This window comes from Dromiciops gliroides, chromosome 5 (genome assembly GCF_019393635.1).
Source record: "Dromiciops gliroides isolate mDroGli1 chromosome 5, mDroGli1.pri, whole genome shotgun sequence".
NCBI classification, from domain to species: domain Eukaryota; kingdom Metazoa; phylum Chordata; class Mammalia; order Microbiotheria; family Microbiotheriidae; genus Dromiciops; species Dromiciops gliroides.
In genome coordinates, this window is record NC_057865.1 from 105,356,888 (window position 1) to 105,382,232 (window position 25,345).

Sequence of the window (25,345 nt, forward strand, 5' to 3'; positions counted from 1 at the left end):
CCCAAGTACACGGCCTCCAAATCCAGCCCCTTATCCTCTTCGCCTTGATGTTTCTCAAGCTTACTTTTAAAGGAAATGTTGTCTCTGCCTTGCCAAGACTAGTTGATTTTATTGTGTATCTGTTAACTAAGCCTTAATGTATTCTTGAGGGTGAGATGTTCTGGGTTATTTCCCCCCAAAAAACTGATTTTGCTCTCCCTTCCTCTCCTCTCTGCAGGAAAGGATGTAAATATAGCCACATCATTGATTCTGTACACAATAGGATTGTCTTGAAAAACCATGGAATTGAACACCTCAACTTGGACGAACTAAGTCAGCTTTTGCTTCAGAATGATTCTACGCTCTTGCCAGAGGTAAGTGGCAGATGTCCAGTACATTTGTGTGTGCCCAGTAGGATTCAGTGTGAACCCCTCTATATTGTGGCTTAGTTTTGATATTTGGGGGGAATGCTCCTTCTTTTTTTTTAACCGTCTATAGAAATTGCCAAGGAGAGAGGGCTTTGGAGACAAGGAAAGAAAGGAGGGTGCTCCATTTTGGGGAATGCCCCTTGTGTCAAGGCATGAGTATAAATCCAATGAGTCAAGAAAGTTTGCATAAGCAAGAAAAAGATTAGACCCACCAAATATTTTAAGCTAGAGGGCATCTTAGAAATCATTTCGTCCAATCCGCTCACTTTATAGGTGAGGAAACAAGAGTTCACGTTGTGAATGACACATAGTTATATAATGTGCAAACCAGTTACTCAGTAAGGCAGGGCTTGGCAAACTCTGGCCTTAGGGCCAGATCCTCCTTTGTTGCCTGGTTTCTTAAAGTCTGCAAACTAAGAGTAGTTTTTACCTGTAAAAACAGGTAAAAACTCATGGTTAAAAACCACCCTTAGCTCGAGGGCCATGCCAAAATGTGAATGAGCCAGCTTTGGTCTGGGGTAGTGTAAAGGCTAAAATTCTAGCTAGTCTGTCTAAAATATCGAATGAGTGGCCGCCAATAAATTATAAGCTTTAGCAAGAGTTAGACTTTTAAGCATTTATTAAGGAGAATAAGAATTTGGTAAAGGGAGAGAGAAAGGCCTAGATTCATCTATCTATTAAAGGGAGAGCACATTTCTAGCTCTCCGTCAGAGTCCTCAGGAAAGAGAGAGAGTCAGAGCGCCAGGTTCTCCCTTCTTCCTCCCACAAGCAGACGTCACTTCCTGATGCCAAAGAAAAGACCCATGGTCTTGCCCTCAGAGACCTTCACCTCTTGGTGGAGCTTTTCTACAGTGAGTCTCCAGCGGGTGGCGTCATCCTAAATGTTACAGTAGTTTGCCTACCCTTGCTGTAAGGGCAGGGCAATGAGGGTTAAGTGACTTGCCCAGGGTCACACAGCTAGTAAGTGTCAAGTATCTGGGGCTAGATTTGAACTCGGGTCCTCCTGAATCCAGGGCCACTGCTTTATCCACTGCATCACCTAGCTGCCCCCAAGGAGGCATTTAAAAAAATTATTTATATATATATTAAAGAATTAATTGTTATTTGAGGTTTTTATGCCTTGGCACGCACTGGCCTGGGGCTCTGAAAACCACACCCACTGGTTGTAGCCGTTGCCATGGCTCTGGCACCCCATCACCACTCGCCGACTCCTACATGGGCCTGGCAAAATTATGATTGGAAGCCTAGTGAGGGCAGTCATGTGACTATCAGAGTGGCCATCCCATTGGCTGGGGCTGTGTGGGGTTTTTCTGGGATTGGGGGAGGAGAATTGGGCATTCTAGCTGAATGTTGGGTGGTGGTATTTTTTCAGGTTGTATAATTTCCCTTTCCCAATTTTATTTCCTTTCCCTTGATCCTACTGATCCTGTTTGTGTTTTTTTGTGTTTTTTTTAAAAGTTTGTTCTTGTTAAAATAAATCCTGTTCTGTTTTGAGGGAGGCTGCCACTCTCCTTCCTTGCCCCAATATTGCGGCGAGCCACTTAGCTAACACTCCCCAATTAAAAATTGGTCCCTACTATATATGGCCCAGTAGAATATACCATCTTTGAGAGCAAAGATTGCTTTCATTTTTCCTTTGTACCTTTTGTGCCTGTGTCAACCTGAAACAAAATTCAGACCAACCAGGTGATCAGTTAATAAAGGGAGGAATTTTTTCAGGGTTGAAGAATTGCAGTTTGGAAGAACATGCTGCCTTATTCAGATAGGGATGCCAAGGGAAGAAGGTGAAGAAGGGGATTTTTATAGGGCATAGGTGTGGGAAGCAGCAGGGATACCCAGAACCAGCCGAGCTGCAGGAAGGGGGTGTTGGAGGTGTTGAGAGGTAATGGAAACTAGGTCACAGAAAAGTCCATACTGTTATTTCTGTCTAGGGACAGGGGTGGTTAGAGACTACTGGGGTATGCAGGGGGTCTTTTGGGGAGCAATTAGAAACTGCTGGGCAGAGCAGGGTAGGGTTCCCAGTTTCCCAGGGTTGACACTGAATATAGTACTTTGCACATAGTAGGTATTCAATAAATTTTTGTTGAGCTAAATAGAACTCAACAGTCCATCATCCTTCCTACTATACCATATAACCAGTGTTTTAGCTACCATAACATACTGGTTCATATGCATGTAATACATTATTCCCCCCACCCCTCAGGGATCATTGTATTTATTTCCTTTGTTCGTGTGGGATCCCTGAAATGCCATGAGATCTTATTTAATTGTTTTTCTGGATTTTGGTGTGAGATTTGGGGGATGGGGTGGGGTGGGAGAAGGCATCATAGAACCTTATGTTAATTCAGATGGTGCTTTTACAGTTTACAGAGTGCTTTCTCATATATAACCTCATTTGAAAATCAGTTTAACAGCACAAGGAAATAAATAATGATATTTCTAACCATCATCAATAAGTATTTAAGCTCCTCGTATGTCCCAGTCCCTGTGCTATATGCCCGGGCTACAAAAGAAAAGGGCAAAAGGTAGTTCCTACCTTCAAGGAGCTTACAATCTAATGGATACTCTAGGCTGCATGTAATGAAATGTCCAAATTGTGCACTACAGACAGGAAGTGAAGGGAAATCAGCAGGTCTGCCTGGTGGAAGTAGATGAACCATCCACATGTGGAAATCCTAAAGACTTGATCTTGTTGAGAAGCTATCAGGGAAGGAGCAGCTGGTTTTGAACGCTAGGCTGAAGATTTTGGTGTTGATCTAATGGACTCAGGATAGCCCCTGGAGAATTTCAAGCAGGAGAGGAACTTGATTTTATTTATTTATTTGTTTGTTTGTTTGTTTGTTTATTTATTTATTTTTGGTGGGGCAATGAGGGTTAAGTGACTTGCCCAGGGTCAAACAGCCACTAAGTGTCAAGTGTCTGAGGCTGCATTTGAACTCAGGTCCTCCTGAATCCAGGGCCAGTGCTTTATCCACTGCGCCACCTAGCTGCCCCAGGAACTTGATTTTAAAAGGGCTTTTGGGGAAGATTGTTTTGGCTGTTTGGGATAGGATGGGCTGAAACCTAGTGTGGAGGCCACACTACTTTTGATTTGGATTTCTGGTGGTTCAGAAGCTCAATAGTGCAAGCACTTGAAAGTCTCTGTTAGTCAGCCTGGTATGCTGCTGACCTCTTCAGCCTTCCTTCTTCGTGGTGTTAACTTCTGTAAACAACCTCATATTCTGAAGTGTCCATGTGTGTCTTCATCCTCTCCTTCTCCATTGGCTTCTTCTCATTTGCTAACAAACATACTCAAAGCTTCCCAATCCTTACAAATAAAATCCCCAATCTGTCCTTTTATGCTAGCAAGTTACCTGTCATTCCTCTGCTGCTTTGCTACCAAGATTTAGGAAGATTAGTTAGCAGACACTTACTGTCTATACTTCCTTACCTTTCACTCATTCGTTCCATTGGCAGTCTGGCTTCTACATCTGCTACTTAACTGAAACTCCTCCATCACAGCTCGTGAATGGCCTCTCATCGCCAAATGCAACAGCCTTTCCTCATTCCTCATTTTCCTCAGCATCTCTGTGTATCACTCACACCACTGACCACCCATCTGCTTCATGTTAATCTCCTTGGCTTTCCTAACACTGCACCTCCTGGTTTTCTTCCACCTCTCTTTATTTCATCTCCTTCAGTGGTTTCTGTTCTTCCCATCCCTGAAATGTTTAAGAGTCCTCCAAGGTTCTGTGGTCAGCTGTATTCTCTTCTCTCGACACTCTCTCTCTTGACCTCTCTGCAGCGCTTGACACTGTTGACTGCTAACTCCTGGCTACTCTCTTTCCTTCTTTGACTTCTGAGATACGGAACTTTGCTGGTTTTCCTACCTCTTCTCTGAGGGTTTCTCAGAATTTTCCTGGAGCCCTTCAGGTAAGGTGTTCCTCCAACATTCTTTGCTCAGCTCACTGTCTTCTAAGTACCATGTGAGGTCTGTTTCTGGTTCTTTGCTACCATGAAAGGGCTTTTTTTTTTTTTTTAAGTGAGGCAATTGGGGTTAAGTGACTTGCCCAGGGTCACATAGCTGGTAAATGTTAAGTGTCTGAGGCCAGATTTGAACTCAGGTACTCCTGACTCCAGGGCCGGTGCTCTATCCACTGTGCCACCTAGTTGTCCCCATGAAAGGGCTTTTAATCATCAACTGACAAGTATTTCTTAAGTGCCAGACATTAGGAATAGGAAACACAAATGAAACTTTTTTTTTTTTTTAGTGAGGCAATTGGGGTTAAGTGACTTGCCTAGGGTCACACAGCTAGTAAGTGTTAAGTGTCTGAGGCCAGATTTGAACTCAGGTACTCCTGACTCCAGGGCCGGTGCTCTATCCACTGCGCCATCTAGCTGCCCCACAAATGAAACTTTTAAGAGATTAATAACCAGATTAAAAAATAAAATAAAAATAAAAAAGAAAACTGAATGAACAAAAATACAAATATATAGGGGAAGATTAAAAAAAATTAAAAAAAAGAGATTAATAACTAATGATCTTGGCCGATCATAGGGCCAAGACTTGCTATCATAATGGCAAGTAAGAGTAGGATGAGAGAGGTGATGTTAAAGGCAAACCCCCCAGCTTTAATGTGAATGAAGAGATGAGGTGTAAACACAGAAACAAGTTTGGTTGGTAAGGAGAATTTTGAGGTTCAGGATCTTAAAGGGTGATATACTGAAGTCTACGGTGAGACCTTTCTAAAATAATATTTCTCATGATAGTTCTGACACTGTCACTTTCATGCTAAAAATCCCTTAATGGCTCCCTATTGTTTACCGAACCAGTTCTAAAACTCCTTATCTCTACAATCTAGCCCTGTTTTTCTCTCTTACATTACTTCCTTTCATACTGCTACCAAACCAGAATAAAAGACATTTTCCCCCAAACTCATTCTCCCCTTTCCTATACCAGAAACTCATTCCTGCTTTTCCCTCCACTCCCCACTTGTTGAAATCCTATGCATCTTTTAAGGCTCAGTCCCAATATCTGTCCCCTCCCCTACTCTGTCCCTTTAGACTCCCCAGCTCCAAGTATTGTTCCCTTCTTTTGATTATTTTCTTGTCCTGTGCAAATGTCCTCTCTTGTATTTTATAATAATTATATTTATATATGCCTTATATAATTATAATTATCTGTGTACATATCTTATCTCCCCTAAACTCCTTAAGGACTAGGGCCATGTCCTTTTTTTTTTTTTGGTGGGGCAATGAGGGTTAAGTGACTTGCCCAGGGTCACACAGCTAGTGCCTGTCAAGTGTCTGAGGCTGGATTTGAACTCAGGTCCTCCTGAATCCAGGGCCAGGGCCGTTGCTTTATCCACTGTGCCACCAAGCTGCCCCCTAGGGCCATGTCTTATTCATCTTTGTATTCACCAAAGCCTAGCTTGGTACTCTGAACTAAAAGGTATTTAATACATGTCTTTTGAATTGAATCGAAGAATATATAGAGTCCAAAGAGTTGGGTGGGCACCTTGTTCTTGCTATACCTAATACTAAGTATTGGAGTTGAATTAGACTCAGAAGGTGGTTAGAATGAGGGTGTCCAAGCAGAATTCAGAAGTAGAATCTTGGGTGTGGCCCAGCACTGGGTTTAAAAGTTATTGTGATGATTTATACTTATTGCTTTCCTTAACCTTGCTCCCACACTGATTGTTTTAGGGTAGGGAAATGGAAGAAACTGGGAATTAGGTGGGAAGTCATCCTTATTTGAATTCATAACACATGAATTCTTCTGTTAATTTTGTTATTGTGCATGTCCTTCTGCCCTTACTAGACTAGAAGTCTCTTAAAGGTTGTGTGTCTTCAGATCCCCCCAGAACCCAAGACAGTTCATTGCACATATTAATAAATATTGAATGAATAAACCTGGGAGGATGTCTCATTTTATGTATTAAGATTTAATTTTTATCATAAAAGGAATTTGATAGAGTCTTTTTTTCTTAATTTTGAGAATAAATTGTGTATTGTAAGTATGAATTAAAAAAAAAAGTTTGATAGAATTCTGTAAAACCTGTACATTTATCTCCATGAGGATTCTTTGCCTTTGGTTGCTCCTTTACAGTGAGTCTGGTTTCATTCTCTTAAATTGGATTAAGATTTTCATGTACCATTAATTTAGTTATTTTTATGTTTTTGTAGACAGCAGAAAGGAAAAGTGTGATTAGTGGGGCTACGATGCTAGTGTACAAGTCAAGTAATTCATACTTCTGGTCTTCATGTCCGTATGAAGATGGGATGTATGTTTTGAGTTGTATTTCCAGGGATGGGGTGGATTTGTATATGTTCTTGCCTGGTTCCTCATGTACAGGTAACACATTTGCAAGATGGCTAACCAGGGTGAAAGGTGCAATCTCTCTGGCCAAGACTCATGGGCTTTCTGAGCCCAAATAGAGAACCCATGACGGCTGTCCCATTAGCCTAGTGTTGGCAGCTAGTGAAGTTAACTGGCAAACTGTTGGTAATGGACGAGGTAATCTACAAGGTTGGTAATGTACAAAGGCTTCTTAATGATTTATATTCTTCTCTTTCCTTGTTCACAGATCTGCGCACACTATAATAAAGGAGATGGGCAGCATGGTTCTTGTACCTTTAAAAATACTTGTGCCAAACTCCACCTTTGCCAGTACTTCTTGCAGGGCAACTGCAGGTTTGGCAGTGGCTGTAAGCGGTCCCATGTCTTTAATGCTACGTGTCAGGAGAAGTTTAAAAAGTGGGGCTTCAGCGCCGCTATAATCAGTAGACTGCCTTCCATTTACAGAAATGCTTCTGACATCAAAAATGAAAGCTCAGCACCTAAAAAAGGTAGGGAACACTTCATTCTCCATGCATCCAGGGAATGCTTTTGTGATAGAGGCCAGGTAGGTGGGCTCCTTCTCCTCTCCCTCCCTCCCTCCCTCCCTTCCTTTCATCATTCCTTCCATCCTTCCTTCCTTCCACCTGGAAATTAAGGAAACAATCAATATAGGAGAAATAAGGTCTTTAATCAGGTCAGAGGAACTATAGCTCTTGGTATTGCAAAGCTCGGAAGCTAGGAATACCCAAAGATGGGAACTGGGGATGTGGTAACTGAATAGAAGGGAACCAAAAGATTGCTCCAGAGTCACTTACAACTACTTAATGTAAACGAACCTTTAACAAAAGAAACAATAGAACTGCTCTTAAGTTAAGTATAGGAGCTTCTAACTCTGAATAGAAACTACTTAATGTAGGTGGACCCTTTTTACTTAATAACCTAAAGTTGGGGAGTAAGGTGGGGAAACCTTGGGAGGGGATAAGCTGCTTGGGGGAAGGTCCCTAAGTCCATCAAGAGTCTGGAAATGACAAAGATTGGTTAGACCCAGGCAATTCATTTGTCTGAGATAGAGGGGACTGAGTGGGGGATCAGTTCTCAGTAGATTTTTTAGTACTTCCTCCCTTTTTCCCTTCCTCCCTCTGTCCCATTCTGTGTGGCAGGTGAAAGATGAAATAACTGAGAAAAAAAAGGTCTTCTGAGCACATCGCTTTATGAAGCAGTGCGTGGCAGTTGCCCAACAAACTGGGACCAGACATCCTCAGTTTAGGCTTGGACCCCGAATCTAGGGGGAGACAGACTTTTTTTTTTTTTTTTTAGTGAGGCAATTGGGGTTAAGTGACTTTCCCAGGGTCACACAGCTAGTAAGTGTCAAGTGTCTGAGGCCGGATTGAACTCAGGTACTCCTGACTTCAGGGCCCGTGCTCTATCTACTGTGCCACCTAGCTGCCCCTCAGAGACAGACTTTTATACATTAAAAACAATGAAGCAGGGGGCAGCTAGATGGCACAGTGGTTAAGCACCGGCCCTGAAGTCAGGAGTACCTGAGTTCAATCCGGCCTCAGACACTTGACACTTACTAGCTGTGTGACCCTTGGCAAGTCACTTAACCCCTGTTGCCTGCAAAAAACAAAAACAAAAACAAAAAACAACAATGAAGCAAATAAGTTCAGTTAATTAAAAGGAAACAATCCAACAGTAGGTGGTGTTTTCTCATTGGAAGAAAAATTAGGGACTTTCCAAGTTGGGAGGGGGACAGTGAACAGGTACAGTTCCCTGAATTCAGAAAAAGAGGTGGGGGACGGCTAGGTGGCCCAGTGGATAAAGCACCGGCCCTGGATTCAGGAGGACCTGAGTTCAAATCTGGCCTCAGACACTTGACACTTACTAGCTGTGTGACCCTGGGCAAGTCACTTAACCCCCATTGCCCTGCAAAAAAAGAAAAAGAAAAAGAGGTGTCCCACTCCCCCCAAGTGTTTGTAAACTGATGTGGGGAAAATAGGGTAGGGAGTTTGGGGTCCTTAGGAATTCCTCTTTAAAGAATTACACCAGGGGGCAGCTAGGTGGAGCAGTGGATAAAGCATCGGCCCTAGATTCAGGAGGACATGAGTTCAAATGCAGCCTCAGACACTTGACACTTACTAGCTGTGTGACCCTGGGTAAGTCACTTAACCCTCATTGACCCGCAAAAATAAAAAAAAAGAAGTAATTGAAAGAAATGCTAAATTTCAGTTAGAGGTTGGTCAGTAATATGAAATGAATATCAGGAATTCCAGTAAATACATTTATTGCCTTAATTTTTCTTCCTGCCTTTAGATAAGTTTTAGAATATCTTTGCCTGAACTTCATGTCGTCTTTGGCTTTTGTTTAATTGCTCTGTGTAGATTCTTCTTAATTGCAAGAAACTCGGTATATGTTCATCTTTGTTCATTAAGTTTTAGGTCTTTTTAGGTGGGTGAACAGGTAGTTTGACTCAGGTTGAATTCATTTAAGGATGATCAGTTTTTCTCCATTACCTTCCCATGGAGGGATGTCTCCAACAATGTCCCTTGGAAATCAGTAATACGATGCCATTCTGGATGAAAAACGGCAATTGTATTCAACAAGTTTTCAGATGATGATAAATTGAGAGATACTTTAGCTTGGTGGGTATAGATGGCTGGATTTGGAGTCAGAAGAGACTGGGGTTGAGATCCTGCATCTGACCCTTACTAGCTGTGTGACAGTGGGCAAATTGGGTAGCTTTTCTGAGCTCAGGCAGCCCTTTAAAACTGCAGGTTATCGAGAGAGGGAACTTCCATACCAACAACACAACTTGTCTCTGAAATACCAAATAAATTATTTGGGGTTGCTAATGAAGGTATCGAGCAGATTTTTCTAGGGAAAAAAAAAATACCTACATGGCAGACACCATTCTGGGTTGGAGAAAGAACTTGTGAACCAATGTTGCCCCTTAAGGCTTTCAGAAAAATATAACATGAAGATTTAATGAGTTCTACTATTAAATTTAGATTATTATATTAGGCCCTTTTCTTGGCAGTGGGTATTAGCATGAGAGAACAGTTCTAATCTCCAATTAAATATTATAAATTGTGTGGTGAATAAAGGCCAGGCTCTTGAGTCAGGAAGACCTGAGGTCAAATCCAACATATTCTAGCTGTGTGATCCTGGGAAAGTCACTTAACCTCTTAATGCCTCAGGCAGCTTTCCAAAGACGTTATAGCAGAGTGAAGGTTCTAATGGGGCAGCAGGGTAGTACAGTGGATAGAGCCCCAGCCTTGGAGTTAGGAAGGGACTCATCTTCCTGAGTTCAAATCTGGCCTTAGACACTTATTAGCTTGTTTGCCTCAGTGTCTCATCTGTAAAATGAGCTGCAGAAGGAAATGGCAAACCACTCCAGAATCTTTGCCAAGAATCACAGAGTCTGAAATGACAATTGGAGGATCAAATGAGCTCATTAATGCATGCAAAGTTCTTGGCTATAAAACTATTTTATTATGTAAAGCTATTTATGTGTGAGCTGCTATTATCACACTGATAAAATCACTGGTCCATACAAAAATAAATTAAAAATTTGGTGCTTTCTACCAGCGACTCAGGGCTGAGAGGGACCTCAAGAGATGAACTGGGTCACTTACCTTTTTCCAAGCCTATCTTTGAAAGTGAGGCTAACAGGGGATGGAAAACTTGGGATCTGAAGACATTTGGGGACTTTTCAGGGAGACTTTTTTCTATACTCATCTGAACAAATACAAACTGGGGTTTGGGGTTAAATTAACTTCGAACATATAATTATACATACAAATGTAATTACATATAATTTGTAGCCTGATGAAGCAACCTTTCTGAATAAAAAAGGGTTGTGATGAAAACCATTCCTTCTTCACTCCTTTATACCTTGAACTACTTTGATTCCAAATTGAGGCTTGACTGGAAGCTAATTCCCGTTTTTTCACATCTCTCTACTTCACAGAAAGAAGCGTTAGTAGCGACTCTGTCCCTGCCACCCCAAATAGCAATGAAGAGAATGATCAGATCTGCTTGTACCACATTAGGAAGGCTTGTAGCTTTAAAGGTAAGATACTGGGAAATAACTTCTTCCTAAGGACAGTTTGCCATCAGCCTGGACACAGTCAGTCACCTGCTGCTAGTTCACTGCCTCGTCTCATGTTCCCACAGCCAGAACACTGCCCCTTGAGCAAACTGCCTAGTTTATTTACTCAAGTATCTATTCCCAGGGTTCTTCCTTTTGGGACTCTCACCAGGTCTCACATCAACCCTTGTAAGAAGTAGAATCCTAGGATGTTTGAGCAAGGAGGGACTTTAAACATGATCTACTCCAACCCAATCCAATTTTATAGAGAAAGAAAACAAAAAAATCAATTTGCCCAGGGTCAAAGGTAGTTGTGGAGTCAGCATTGGAACGTAGGCCTCCTGAGGTCCAGTGCTGGGCACTTTCCACCATCCCTGAGGCCTCTCCACCAGTCCATCTCTTGGGGCTGTGAGCTCAGGGCTGGTGGCTACCTTAGTAGTGTTTCAGATGCTACCATTTTTAACATGTTTTTTTGGGGGGGAGGGGTTAGGGGAGTATTCCAAGCTCCAAACACCTGACTTGGGAAGGAACTTTTGAGAGGGAATCCTGTGTATTAACATGGGCAGTGCTCCATGAAAGGAAGAGCAGGATTCTTTATTTTAAGATTCTTATGGTATCATTTATAGACTTTTGGGAAGCAGCAATTACTGCACATTCTGCAGAACCTCTGTCAGCCTTGGTTTTCTCATCTATAAAATGAGAATGTTGAATTATTTGATACCTCATCCCCACCCCAGCCCTTGCTTATTATTTCCTCCAGGCTTTTATCAACAGTGAGTCATCAGCCAGATCACTTTCCGGCAGTTTACAAAGCAAGGAGTCGCTTTATTACAGTGTAAAGACTCAGAGTTCAGACCCCCTGCAGGCTGGCACATTTCTAAGCGCACAGTTTGGTTCAGAGTTCAGGCCCATCCAGCTAATAAGACTTCCACTGGTCCTAATCTCTCTGCCCCTGGTGTCCAAGATCTGAAAATAAAGCATGCAATATATAATTAAGTGGCACACAGAAAAATCCTGTTTCAGAGAAGGGGGGGGTGAGTGTAGGCCAGATTCCGGTGCTGTAGGAAGGAGGATGATGACCAGGTGCCCACTTTCAACAGAAGGTGTGCTTTGACATAGTTTTTTCTAGATTGAGGAGGTCTCAGCCACACAGGACCAATCCATTCCTCCTTTCTACCTGTGTCTGGGCAAGTGTATGAATTAAATAAAGCACCTCCCTGGGGAGTGAGCCCATGACCTTGGCGATGTTTGCATGGGGGTCTGAGAAGCTAGGCCCTGGCGTTTGGGGCACACTTCCAAGCTTCAGGACTGGAGTTTTAACCTTAGTGGTGTTGTTGTTTGGTTTTACAGTTGTGACCCTGTAGACCCTGTGAAGCTTTCTTGACAAAGACACCAAAGTCGTTTTTAGCCTTAGAGGGTGTTCATACATCAAGTTGCACTTGGACTGTGTTTTCCCTTGTTTTTTTAGGTCCGGGTGTGGAACGACCATTTTGATTTCATTTCTGTTTTTGTTTTAGATAAGTGTTTTAAGGTGCATTTTCATTTGCCGTATAGATGGCAGTTCCTTGAAGGGAACACATGGAAAGATTTGGAAGAAATGGAGAAGATTGAAAAGGCGTACTGCGACCCCAGCACAAGCCAGTAGGAAATGCTATTTCTATCCTGTGCCTGGGTTGTTGGGGGTGGGGCGGCAGACTGGGGAAGTCATGAAATTCTGTACTATTTAATTTTGCCGACCTTATTAGAAACCAAGCATGCCACGAGGATGTGGGAGCATGTTAACTGCCAGCCACCTGTAGTGTGTTTTCTGTCTTGTTTGTCTCCTGCATTTCTCCTCCCATTCTTTTAGTAAGAAGCTGCAGGCAGGAGAGTGGAGGACATGGAGAGAGAAGGAAGTCGTTCTGTAAAAGCTACTGAATTTGAAGACCATTAAAGGATAGTTAGTAGGATTCTGTTCTGTGTCCCTGGATTTGGAGAGAAGATCTGGGTTCTGTTCCAAGCACCATTGCTCACTAGCTGCACGCTCTGGTCCTACAGATCACTTAGCCTAAGTGGTTGCTTATCCTCTCTAGGACTGTGTTTGGTCATCTGGAACTGTGATCTAATGATCTAGTGGGGAGCCTGTATGATGCAGGGAGCTACCCTGCTCTTCTCATGAGGTTTGGTTTGAAGTGTTTAGGAGTGAACCCCTGGACAGACCTATATCCCAATGAAAGGATGAAAACACATTCCGGAGCCAAGGGATTTCTGGGTTTTGTCTGCTTTTATGCCCCTTTGTTAGTGCAGAGATACTAGGATAGTAGTTAGATCCGTGCTATTAATTGTATGGACAGCATAGCCACCTAGGGTCAGGAGGATCTGAGTTCAGATCTGACGATAGACACTTACTAGCTGTGTGACCTTGGGCAAGTCACTTAAACCTCTGTTTGCCTCAGTTTCCCCATCTTTAAGCTGGAGAAGAAAATGGTAAACCACTCCAGTATCTTTGCCAAGAAAACCCTAAGTGGGGCCCCGAAGAGTTGGACATGACCAAAAAACAACTGAATGGCAACAATTAATTGTTTAGCACTTTATCCATCTATTTTTGTCATGCTTCCTAGAAGGTTTCACTTATCCACTTCCAACCAGGGATGTGTGTAGGAATGGGTAACGGACAGCTTGCTTTAGCGACAAATAGAATTACCACATACTTACAAAAATACATCTGCATTTTTTGAAAGAATATAAAGTAACACAAATACCCAACAAACATTGCCAAGAGAGGCACTGTAGTGTAGTAGATAGAGAGCTGGCATAGAGTTGGGAAGACCTGGGTTCAAGGCCTACCTCTGACCCATAGTGTCTGTGTGACCCTGGGCAAGTCACTTTATCTCTTAGTGTTCCAGGCAACTCTCAGCTGAAGAGCCAGGGTGCCAATCTGTATTGGTAGAAGGAATCCTGAATTGGGAGCTCTCCTTACCCCACTGAAATCACAGATCTGGTTTTTAGAAATGGCTAAGTAAAGATTTTCAAAGTGAGCCTGATGAATAATAGTAATAGCTAGTAATCTGTTCACTTGTTTCAGTCTCATCCAACTCTTTCATCTTTCCAGTATTTTTGTTGTTGTTGTTCATTTGTGTCCAACTTTTTTGTGACCCCATTTGGGGTTTTCTTGGCAAAGATACTGGAGTGGTTTGCCATTTCCTTCTCCAGCTCATTTTACAGATGAGGAAACAGAGGCAAGCAGAAATTAAGTGACTTGCCTGGGGTCACACAGCTAGTAAAAGTCTGATGCTGGATTTGACCTTGGGAAGATGAATCTTCCAGACTTCAGGCCCCAGCGCTATGCACTATGGTATCACCTAGCTGTGGAATGTTTACCCATTTCCTTTCTTGCACAGGTTGCTTACTAGGGTTGCCTGGAGGCCTGGGATCCCCCTAAACTTTGATAACATGACTTGCGGGCCTTACAAAGCTCGACGTCTCTCTACGGCCTCTTCTGTTGCCAAACCTCCGCACTTTATCCTCACTACCGAGTGGCTTTGGTATTGGAACAAGGACAAAGATTTGTGGCAGGAGTATGGCGTAAAGGTAAGGAGAAGGGCTCCCAGGGCAGCCCACAGAATAAATCCCAGGATGTAGAGAGGATTAGTCCCTGGGTGCAGCTAATTCACACAGATTCAGGAAGTGTGGGGTACCTTTAGGCCACTTTCTGCAAATGCTTGGTGAGGGCAAAGGTATTTTTGATTCAGAAATATATGTGACAAAGTCTTAACTTGTAAAAAATAAAGGAAAAAATCCTTTAAAAATGTAAGTGGTGGAAAAAGCACAAGCCCTGGATTCAGGAAGACCTGAGTTCAAATCCAGCCTCAGACACTTGACACTAGCTGTGTGACCCTGAGCAAGTCACTTGAGCCCTCATTGCCCCCCCCCCCCCAAAAGTAAGTGGAGGTAGCGTGGTACACTGGAAAGACTCTGGAGTCTGAGGAACTGGGTTCAGATCCCACTTGTGATCCTTATTACCTGCGTGACCTTCTCATGCCTTATTACCTAAATGGCCTGTCTTAGGTACAAATCAGTAAAAGGACCTTGGATTAAATGACCTGTAAAATCACTTCTAGCTCAAGATCTGTGAGCCTGTGACTCTGGAAGGAATGCGGGACAAGAAGAAATTGTCCTTTTGGTGAGCTGAGAATGAGGAAAACATCCAAAAAACGCTTCTTTCAAGCAATATTTGGTCCAGTAAAATTCCAAGGCAAATGAAGAAATTTGGAGCTCTGTCGAGTAAAACTTAATGTTTATCCATAAGATCCAAATTCACTTGAATAAGGTGGAAATCGTAATGCAACAAGTGTCTTTTCCATTCCTCGTGTTCAATTCCATTCCAACAGACAACTATTGGTTTGTTTGTGGGTAGATCATACAGTACAATGTGTAGCTGCCCATTTATCTGAGGAGGAACCTGAGACGCAAGAGAGACTAAATGACTTGCCTTTGGTCACACAGCTAGTAAGTGTCCAGCTCAAGTCTTTCTGACTTCGAGTCCCCCCACTCTGTCCATTATGGTTGGACGTTTCCCTGTATGCAAAAGGAGAGGTCTTCTACCAAACAGAATATGGGTAAGAGGTCAAGAGAATTGATGATTGGAACCACAATAAAAATGAGCTCTGCAAGGAAGTATAGGAGGGAGATCTGAGAAGTGGGGAGAAGAAGCAAAATCAGTCAGTCAGCTTAGCAAGACAACTGCATTGGTTCTGCCAATCATTCACCCACCGGGGACATCGGCAGAGCAACAACAATGAACAAATATTTGTTGACTTCCCATTGTCTGCAAAGGCATCATTGATGCTTTAAAATAATTTGAGAGTTGCCCATTTTAATAAAGAGGTCTATCTGTTCTTATCTTCTTGCCTTTATTCTGCAGAAATCATCCTTTGTAATCCACAAGATGTATAGTTCTTATATTTCTGTTTTCTAAAGGAATTTAGCAACTGATCCAGTTAGCTTTTCCTCAGTAGATTTCTTTCTTCCTTTCTTTCTTCCTTCCTTCCTTCCTTCCTTCCTTCCTTCCTTCCTTCCTTCCTTCCTTCCTTCCTTCCTTCCTTCCTTCCTTCCTTCCTTCCTTCCTTTCTTTCTTTCTTTCTTTCTTTCTTTCTTTCTTTCTTTCTTTCTTTCTTTCTTTCTTTCTTTCTTTCTTTCTTTCTTTCTTTCTTTCTTTCTTTCTTTCTTTCTTTCTTTCTTTTTTGGTGAGGCAATTGGGGTTAAGTGACTTGCCAAAGGTCACGCAGCTAGTAATTGTTAAGTGTCTGAGGCCGGATTTGAACTCAGGTCCTCCTGAATCCAGGGCTGGTGCTCTATTCACCGTGCCACCTAGCTGCCCCTCCTCAGTGGATTTCTAACACATATCCCCTCCCCTTCTATTCCCCTCTCCAACTCCTCCAGCTTTCTGCTCACCCCTTCCAGCTCTATTCATTTTCCTAGGCTGGACTATCCAGTTCCACACCACTATACCCAGACGTGTTGTTGAATTGGCAGGAGATGCCCTCAGCCCTGACTGTGGGCTCAGGAACCAGTGGATTCTCTTGTGTTTGCATAATCTATAGGTGCCCCTGGAGGGTTGTCTTACACTATAGGACATGGTCTTTTTTGTGGTTCTGACTTGACAGGGCACTGAACACCATGCAGCTCTTGTTAGCAGCAGTGATGTGGAGAAGGCCTACTTGAGCCAAGAGTCACCTATCCTGAAGTTCTCCGTTGGAAAGTACAACTATGAGTTGAATTTCAAAGGTATTTCCCAAGGATGCTCATTTGACAATCCAGTGTTAGGATGGTATTTCTTATTCCATGTGCTGGCTAATCTTCTGCAGCTCTCTGTGATTTTATTTCTTTTAAAAAATGTTCACCCATTCATACTAACCTTTCCCTTCCTTAATTTGGGTAAGTCAGTTTTTACTTGGTGTTTAAAAGCTAATTTTGTTGGGTTTTTTAGCCATGGTTCAGAAAAGCTTGTACTTCGGCACTATCAGGAAAGTTTGTCGGAGACCGAAATATGTTTCTCTTGAGGATGTAAAGACGAAGCAGACTTGGTAAGCTGTACTTGAATGATTTGTCTCTTGGTACAGATCTGCTGTGGCTCAAATCCAAACTTGGGTTGATATTGAGATTAACCAGAAATGTCTGGCCATCATCAAACCTTATTGTCTTTCTTTAGCTTCAACAAAATATGCAGGATGAATACATATAATCGAACGTAAATAATGTATCACACATAGATATTTTACTGTTTTTCAAGTGTGTGTAGGTACTATGGTTAAAGATAATTCATTTAAAAGTGTAACTGAACTCATAGTAGTTATTTTTGTGATTATATTTTCTTGGTGAATGCTTAGGACTGTTCTATATGGGGATCCGACACTTTTTTTTTTTTAACCTTATAAATGGTTCTCATACTCCAGAAAAGGTTGGGAACCATTTTCTGGCCAAATGATCTGAATAGAGGAAAGCAGTCCAGCTCTCCTATCCCGGCTCTAGCAAAAAAAAATTAAGAATAATGCCAGATAGATTGTAAAGCATGTATAAACAAAAGTTGAGAACTATCTTTACATGTAACGGAAAAAATAAAATACCTCATACATTAAAAAAAAAAAAAAAGAATAATGCCAGATAGAATAATATTCAAGAAATCCAGCGAACAACTGTAATAAATGACTTCTACTCCGTAACTGCATAGAAGCTTTGGGCTCTTCAGGGCCTGACTCTCTTGAGCCATGAGGTCGTAATGCTTTCACTGTGTCATCTCCAAATATCCACTTGGGGATTATTTAGGGCTAAATTTTAAAACCTCGTCTGGTTTCTTGACCTCAGCATCGCATGCTTTTAGACACATCTCCTTCTCTCTCTTGGTCTGTGTCTAGGGAATACTGAGTAGTTATAATGTCAACTCAAATCAGTAGATTTTTTAGAAAAGAAAAAAATGCATCCTAAAGCTAAGTAAGAATTGTAGGATTGTAAGAATATTTGCTATTTTGAATCATCTGTATCACTAATATTAGTGGAAATAATCAGGTGTTAATCTAATTACAGTGGCTAATTATGATCATTTTCAGTCTTCCCAGCCTACTTTTCCTTAAGATGATATAGGATGAGGAATTAACCATTGGGACAAAGAGGGATAGAAGTGATAGTGGTCTGGGGGCAGCTAGGTGGTACAGTGGATAAAGCACTGGCCCTGTATTCAGGAGGACCTGAGTTCAAAGCTGACCTCAGACACTTGATACTTACTAGCTGTGTGACCCTGGGCAAGTCACTTAACCCCCATTGCCCGGAGGGGGGGGGGAAGAAGTGATAAGGGCCCAGTGGAATTTTGAATGAGCAGTACTAGTACTGATATTTTCAAGCCTAAGGTTCTGAAAATGTGAAAATGTTCTTTATTTTTTATCATGTTCAGTGGTGACAAATCAGTGGCCCCAAAGGATGTTCCATCTCATTGGGATATGTCTGCATTGCCCGAACTAGGATTTAAGGTATGGAACTTGGATTGCTAATAATCTTAGAATTTAGGAGCCTGAAAGGACCTTAAAGATTACCTAGTACAACCTTTCATTTTTCGAATGAGAAAGCTTTAGGGCCAAAGTGTTGTTCAGTTGTTTCAGTTGTGTCCGACTCTTTGTGACCCCATTTGGGGTTTTCTTGGCAGGCATACTGGAGTGGTTTGGCCAGGGTGAAGTGACTTGCCCAGGGTCATAGAGCTGGCAAGTGTCTGCAGCTGGATTTGAACTCAGGAAGATGAGCCTTTCCAATTCTAAGCCCAGTGGTGCTCTATGGTACTGTGTAGCTCCTTGGGCCTAGAGTAGTGGTGACTTAGCCAGGGCCAAAGCTGGGCCTTCAATCCAGCTCTTTTCACATGACTGTCCAGTTGCTACATCATGTTGACCAGGGTGGAGCAATAGCTTGGAATAAGGGAAAAAATGTTGGACTCAGGTTTGAGATTTGGCATCAGATCCTAGCACTAACACGTTACAGCCGTGTGACCGTGGACATGGTGTGCAGCTACTCCAGCCTTTCCTTTCTTCTGTTTTCAGGGTCACCCCTACCTCACAGAACTGCTCTGAGAATGAAATAATGCAGGGGGAGAAAAGTGCTATGTAAATGTCAATTATCATCCTAGGATTTAGTGCTGGAAAAAACCTTAGGGGTCATCTGGTCATTTGGTCTTGCCCCCATCCTCTATTTTACAGACAAGGATACAAGGGACCAGGCCGAGATGAGGTGACTCGTGCAAGGGAGCAGAAGCAGAGCTGAGATTTAAACCCAGGACTTTTGCTGCTAAAACTAGTGAGATTAAAGTGGCCAAAGCTCAGATTCATCCATGAAGGACCCAGTGGTGAACTGGGTGATTGTTATGTCCGCTGCTATAAGGGGGAGACTGTTTTAGAGGTGGTGAACCTGACTGACTGGCTGAGGTGGATGGAGCCAGAGAGGAAATGGGTGAAACCAGTTAAGAAAGGGAAGACCACTAATGGTGAAAATCCCCAGGAAAGTAGAAATTAAAGGATGAAGGGACTATGTTTTATCCAAGAAACAAGGCATATTTTTAGAACACCAGGTTATCAGGAGAAACTGGAACTTGAAATGTGGTGGGTGATGTGTGTTTGTGTGTGTGTGTGCGTGCGCGTGCACGAGTACACACAGCCTTCAACAAGAATCTGATTAACCACATTCATTTTCCTTTTTCTTCCCTCTTGTTTGTCTTTGTTCTCTTCTTGCCACATCAGTCAGTTCTTCCCCATGTTTGTTCTTTTTGTTAAAAAAAAAAAGCATCTACCCATCTTTTGTATGGAACATCTATGTCTTTAATGTGTTAAAAACAATTTTTTTGGTCTCTTTTAGCTAATCTCACTTTCCCCCTCCTCTGGAGAATACCTGAAGGTCCAAGAACAGTTTTGTCGTACGATGCCTAAATACAAAATTTGTAAGATCGAGAGAATCCAGAACCCAACACTCTGGGAAGTATATCAGTGGTAGGTTTGAGAGAATCAATGAAGAAATAACAAAAAGCAGAGCCTGGTACTAGCTGGGGCACAAACCAAGGTACAACTGAGCTAGGGTTCTGTTCAGCGCACCACAGGGGCTCCTCGGGTATATGACTCATTCCCCTAAACAAGCTTGTAAAGTATTCTAAGGAGACAAGGTGAGAGAGGACCAGTTAGGCTGGTCCATGCAACCCATTGTCACGTGTAGAAAAATAAAGTATCCCCTCCACTAAGAGTGTCAACAGCATGCTTTTCCTATTCAGGATGGTGTTTTTGTTTATGGTGTATCACCAGTCACTCAGATCTTTATAAACGTAGCAGTTTTTATGTGTAGGATATGGTATAAAATATAGAGAGAGACACCATCGTAGGGCCAAAGTCATGCTCACCTCCCCATGCCACAGGGGCGCAATGATGGTTTCTGACATACATCTATCTGTATGCAGTGGAATTATAACTTGCAGTCATAAATTCTATAAGAATGAATGATGAGGAATAAGGTGGGAGTGTACTTAGCTACCTATGGTCAAAGGTGAATGGCTTTTTGCCTTATTCCTTATTGGTAAAAGAGTAAATTTTGCTAAAACTGACACACTTCCTACATTTGTTGATTACATTCCCATATCTTATTGGGCTGAGAGGAGCCCTTGTGCAAAGGCCTCACTTCCAGACATTGATGGAATACCTGCTCTGCCTGTAGAACTGGGCAAGGAATTAGCATTTATGCAGTACCTACTGTGGGCCAGACACTGTGCTAAATGCTTTACAAATATTTTCTCCTGTGATCGTTTCCTTGAAGACAGTTTTGCCACCTTGAAGTAGTTCAACACCAGTAATGCTCTGTATTGCATTCTTGAGAGAAGGTTGGAAACCATCAATAGTCATGAGCTTGTTACCCTTTCCCATCTTTCCTCAAGAGGAGAAAACACCATATTTGGGCCTGATGATAGGAGAAAAAACAGACTTCTTTGCCAAGGGCTTATCTCTTCTGGGATAATAAAGGAGCTCTGTGAATCACAGCCAAAAGAAGCTTATCTTGAATGGAGTAGGGGATGGATAGAGTTTCTCCTTTATTTCTTACGCCCACAGAAAACCGAGGAGGGAAAGAACTGATAGCTGATGGAAAGCTCTTGTTGTTCAGTCATTTCAAATGCTTAGTGGAAGTCACTCAGTGTACCTGAAAATCTCTTTGGGGTTCAAAACGTGTTGGTTATTTGGGGACAAATGAGTAAGTCAGTCACTCCACAACCACCCACGTTGTCTTCTCTTACAGGCAGAAAGCACAGATGAAGAAGAGTAATGCAGGGCAGGAAGTAGATGAGAGGTTTCTGTTTCATGGTACCAGTCCTGAGTACATCCATGCCATCTGCCATCAGAATTTCGACTGGAGGATCTGTGGTCTTCATGGCACCAGCTATGGCAGAGGTAACTAGTTAAGATTTTTATATATATATATATACGTGTGTGTGTGTATGTATGTATATTCTTTTTTTCCCCCAGGGCAGTGAAGGTTAAGTGACTTGCCCAGGGTCATGCAGCTAGTGCATGTCTAGTGTCTGAGGCCAGATTTGAACTCAGATCCTCCTGAATCCAGGGCTAGTGCTTTATCCATTGTAACACCTAGCTGCCCCCAAGATTTGGATTTGAAAAAAAACCTAAAAATTTCATGACAACTTGTAAATATTTAAACATTATAAGAATATGAAGTTTTGTTGTGGTCCTTGTGTTGTGCACACTGTTCTGATGCAGGTCACAATTTAACTATAATTTAGTAGATGATCTTCTAGTCTTGTTGGAGCTGAAAAAAAATTATCAGTTGTGGGTCAGCTGGGTGATGCCCTTCCCTGAACCCTGAATTGACTGGTCCTTGGGTGACAGACATAGAATCTATCACTTGAAGTCTTTTCAGCTCGGTAGGAGCTGCAAATCTTGAATTCCATTGGTGTAGTTTTCAAGAATCGGTGTTAGCACACCGAAGTTTCAGAGTAAGGTTTTCTCGAAGGCTTCTAAAACTCAACTCTGGAAAACTGAGAGAGGATCCTTGAGGCACTGGCCTAAGGAGTGAAAAGAATGTAATTTTTGATTATATGTGGACAGTAATCTACTTTCAAGTTTGTCAGAAGTTGCACCTGTAGCGTTCTTCACAGTCATGTGCTTTGCTAACATTAACTTTTATTTACTTGGTGCGTGTTCCCAGAGTCCTTCAAAATACTCTCCCTTTCTAGGGGTGAGTAAAAAAGTGACACTTCTGCTTAAGCCAGTGTTTTACATCTGTCTGAGGGACAAGTTGGACTCTACCTCCATATCCCTAGTGCCTCGCACAGTGTACTAAAGAAAGTAGGCACTTCGCTGTTGAATTGAAATAGGCAACATGACCTGAGATTCAGGGAGGAGTTGGGCAAGAAACACAATACTTTTCCAACTCCTTCTGAGTCAGATCTTTATTGGATGGTATCTTTATTTCCTTGACACTGACGTCTTCATATATCACACAAGTCTATTCACATGGATGTTATGGTTTAGGGAAGCTGTTCATTCTTCTGTGACTTGGGCAGTTCTTTTGAAACCAAGCTTCATTTTGATAGTCAGGCCTGTCTGAGACTGGGCTTCTGGCGAATTCGGTGAACCCCATTTTTCAACTAGCACATAGCCTATGTAATCTCCAATTTATAGTCTCTGTATATTGATATCTGACTTATTGAAGGAAGCCTGTAAAAATTGTTCGGTATGGCTTAGAATTGTGCAATAGATGGCGTACTCTGCAAATGCAAGTTAAAAATGTTTTTCTTCCACGTGGGCTGGACAGAAGTTTTTGCATCATCCTTTGTTGTCATTTCTGCCCTGCTTTAGAACAAGGCTCAGTAATCGCTTTGGCTAGGGCTTCTAGAGAAGCTTATTGCCAGTGGCAGGCCTTAGCTATTAGAAGAGGAAGAAGACAAAAGAGAAGAGAAAGAAAAGAGATAGGAAGAGAAAGAGAGGTGCAGCCAGAGGGCAGAGGGCAGAATAAACGGACCAGCTCCGATTGCCTCAGATTCCCCTCAGTGTATACACCAGTGTAGCCTGCTGACATGAGAGGTAGAAGTACTTTAACCATCTATATCAATGTGGATTTGCCTAACATTCAACCTCCTTGTCCAGACTTACGTGTTTTCTTTTACAGGAAGCTACTTTGCCCGAGATGCTGCTTATTCCCACCACTACATCCAATCTTCCGTGAAACCCCAGCCCATGTTCTTGGCCCGGGTTTTGGTGGGAGAGTTTACCAGGGGCAATTCCACCTATCTCCGACCTCCCCCCAAAGAAGGTCAAAGCAGCATCTTCTACAACAGCTGTGTGAACAGTGTACATGACCCTTCCATCTTTGTGGTCTTTGAGAAGCACCAGATTTACCCTGAATATCTCATATGGTACTGACCCTCCATGGAAAGCCCTCTGCCTGACTCTACTATCTCTGCAGCAGCTCGCACTGAAATGACGGTTTGGGGCCATGGGCATTTCTCTATTTCTCTTGGCCTCTTTCTTAAGGTGGAGAAAGAGCCTATTGTATTGTTTTTGAAAGAACATTTTAAAAAAGTTTTAATGTCCTACTTTGCACTAATTTCTTTATACAGGTACATCACTGACTTTTTGCTAAAGGAGAATTTTCTCTCAGATTTCCCATAGATTATTTTGTTCCTTAACTGTCCTGTAACTTCAGCAACAGAGTAACTGATGAATATATACTGATACCCAAGCCTATTTTATCTTTTTCTTAACTGTGTTAAGATTTCGTTTGTTTTAGTTAAGTATTCTGCTGCCTGAGTGCTTTACTGGTAATAGCAGAATTGCACTAATTCTTTTTAAAATTCTTTTATTGCTATCTTATGTTTTTAGATCACCTTCATTTGTGAATCCACCATCTCTTTCCTGCCTTACAAGCTGTGCCTTGTGACATTAACTAAAAAAAAGAGCAGCTCAGCTGTGTTAAATAATATATCAGCTTAGATCAGCAATGTGTACAGTATTCCACACCTGTGGTCCCTCACCTCTGCAAAGAAGGCAGTAGTTTCCTTTAAGGGCTAGTTTTAGTTTCGGAATATACTAATGACCCAATATCTAGTCCTTTAACATCTGCTACCTGCATTTGCCTTTTCTCTCTGCATACTCTTTACATAACAGCTGGTAGCAACTACAAATGCATTAGCCAAAACTGGCTCCCTGGTAGCAAAATGCAAAAATGCTTTTGTGTTCTACTGCATCAGTTTGAGGTAGAAGCCCTATTCTTCCATTACTGGGGTTATCATTTAGGATTTTTATAAAATTAATTGCTACCCCACAGTATAGACTAACTATTTATAACCATCAGCTCCCAACTTAGCCACCTTCTACTTCAGTCAGTAGCATGGAAGGTCATTTGTTCTGGTTAGGAGCAAGTCATGCTGTTGGGTATGTGGTTTATATCCGAGTGAACTTATGCGAATGTATGTATGTCACGAATGAGTATGGAAATAAAAGGATATTTATCTATAAGCGGAGAGTGACTTAAAGTTACTGGCTTCTGTTACTCATATGTCCTCAGCAGGGGTCACTGTTCAACAAGACAACAGGCATTTCCTAAGCACTTTCTGTGGATAGCCATAGAGTTTAGGGATGACACAGCCATTGCCTGCATGACATTTACTGTTTAGTAGGGAGCTAGAACACATACTGAAATAACTGATTCACAATAATAGGTGATGAGTTCATCAGAAGGTTATAAAGCCAAGTGTTTGCTACAGGAGGTCTGGGGGTGAGGGAAGATTATAACCAATCAGGGCTAAGAGAAAGGCTGATAATGAAATGGTGACATTTGATTTGGTCTTTTAAAGCCTGGGTCTTTAAAGTCCCATTGGCAGAGACGGGGAAAGGAGACGTTCCATCGAGAAAGAGAGAGCAACATGAGCAAAGTCATTAGGAGAGAGGACCATATTGGGGGGATAGAAAGAAGTGCATTTCCCCTGAATCATAGGCTGCATAAGTCTAGGCACTGGACCTCTGATTTCACTGCTGTGGGGAACTCCCAAATGAGGAGAGGTCTACCAATGCAGTTGACACCTCCCCTGCAATTTATAATCTTAAAGACCTAGTTACCTGGCGCCGTGGTGTCAAACTCAAATAGAAACAAGGATGGGGCAGGGGAGGGGCATATTGACTTGGAAAACCACATACTGAGATTGCCCCATGTTCTATCATCTTTTGATTTATTTTGTTAAATATTTGTCAATTACATCTTGGGGGGGGCAGGGCAATGAGGGTTAAGTGACTTGCCCAGGGTCACACAGCTAGTAAGTATCAAGGGTCTGAGGTCAAATTTGAACTCAGGTCCTCCTGAATCCAGGGCCAGTGCTTTATCCACTGCACCACCTAGCTGCCCCTAATGTTATCTATTTAAATGTAGTGTTTTATTGTATTCCCAATTATATTTTAATCTGGTTCTTGCTGCACTGGGGAGTAGTGTGGGCCACAGTGGTTGACACCTGGTGTAATTGGTACTGTAGCT

The 25,345-nt window shown here is 42.2% G+C and overlaps 1 protein-coding gene across 1 annotated transcript in view; it reads left to right on the plus strand.

Annotated features, from left to right (window-relative positions):
* The window catches only part of PARP12 (poly(ADP-ribose) polymerase family member 12), a 31,705-nt gene extending 6,607 nt beyond the window's left edge, over positions 1 to 25,098 (plus strand). Inside the window, exons 2-12 of the mRNA XM_043965115.1 lie at positions 218 to 353; positions 6,974 to 7,235; positions 10,697 to 10,798; positions 12,334 to 12,457; positions 14,197 to 14,386; positions 16,462 to 16,582; positions 16,785 to 16,881; positions 18,243 to 18,318; positions 19,685 to 19,815; positions 21,101 to 21,252; positions 22,988 to 25,098. Of these exons, the coding sequence (XP_043821050.1) occupies positions 218 to 353; positions 6,974 to 7,235; positions 10,697 to 10,798; positions 12,334 to 12,457; positions 14,197 to 14,386; positions 16,462 to 16,582; positions 16,785 to 16,881; positions 18,243 to 18,318; positions 19,685 to 19,815; positions 21,101 to 21,252; positions 22,988 to 23,241 (1,645 nt within the window). The 3' untranslated portion in view covers positions 23,242 to 25,098. The remainder of the gene's footprint in view (positions 1 to 217; positions 354 to 6,973; positions 7,236 to 10,696; positions 10,799 to 12,333; positions 12,458 to 14,196; positions 14,387 to 16,461; positions 16,583 to 16,784; positions 16,882 to 18,242; positions 18,319 to 19,684; positions 19,816 to 21,100; positions 21,253 to 22,987) is intronic.
* The last annotated feature ends 247 nt before the right edge of the window (positions 25,099 to 25,345 follow it).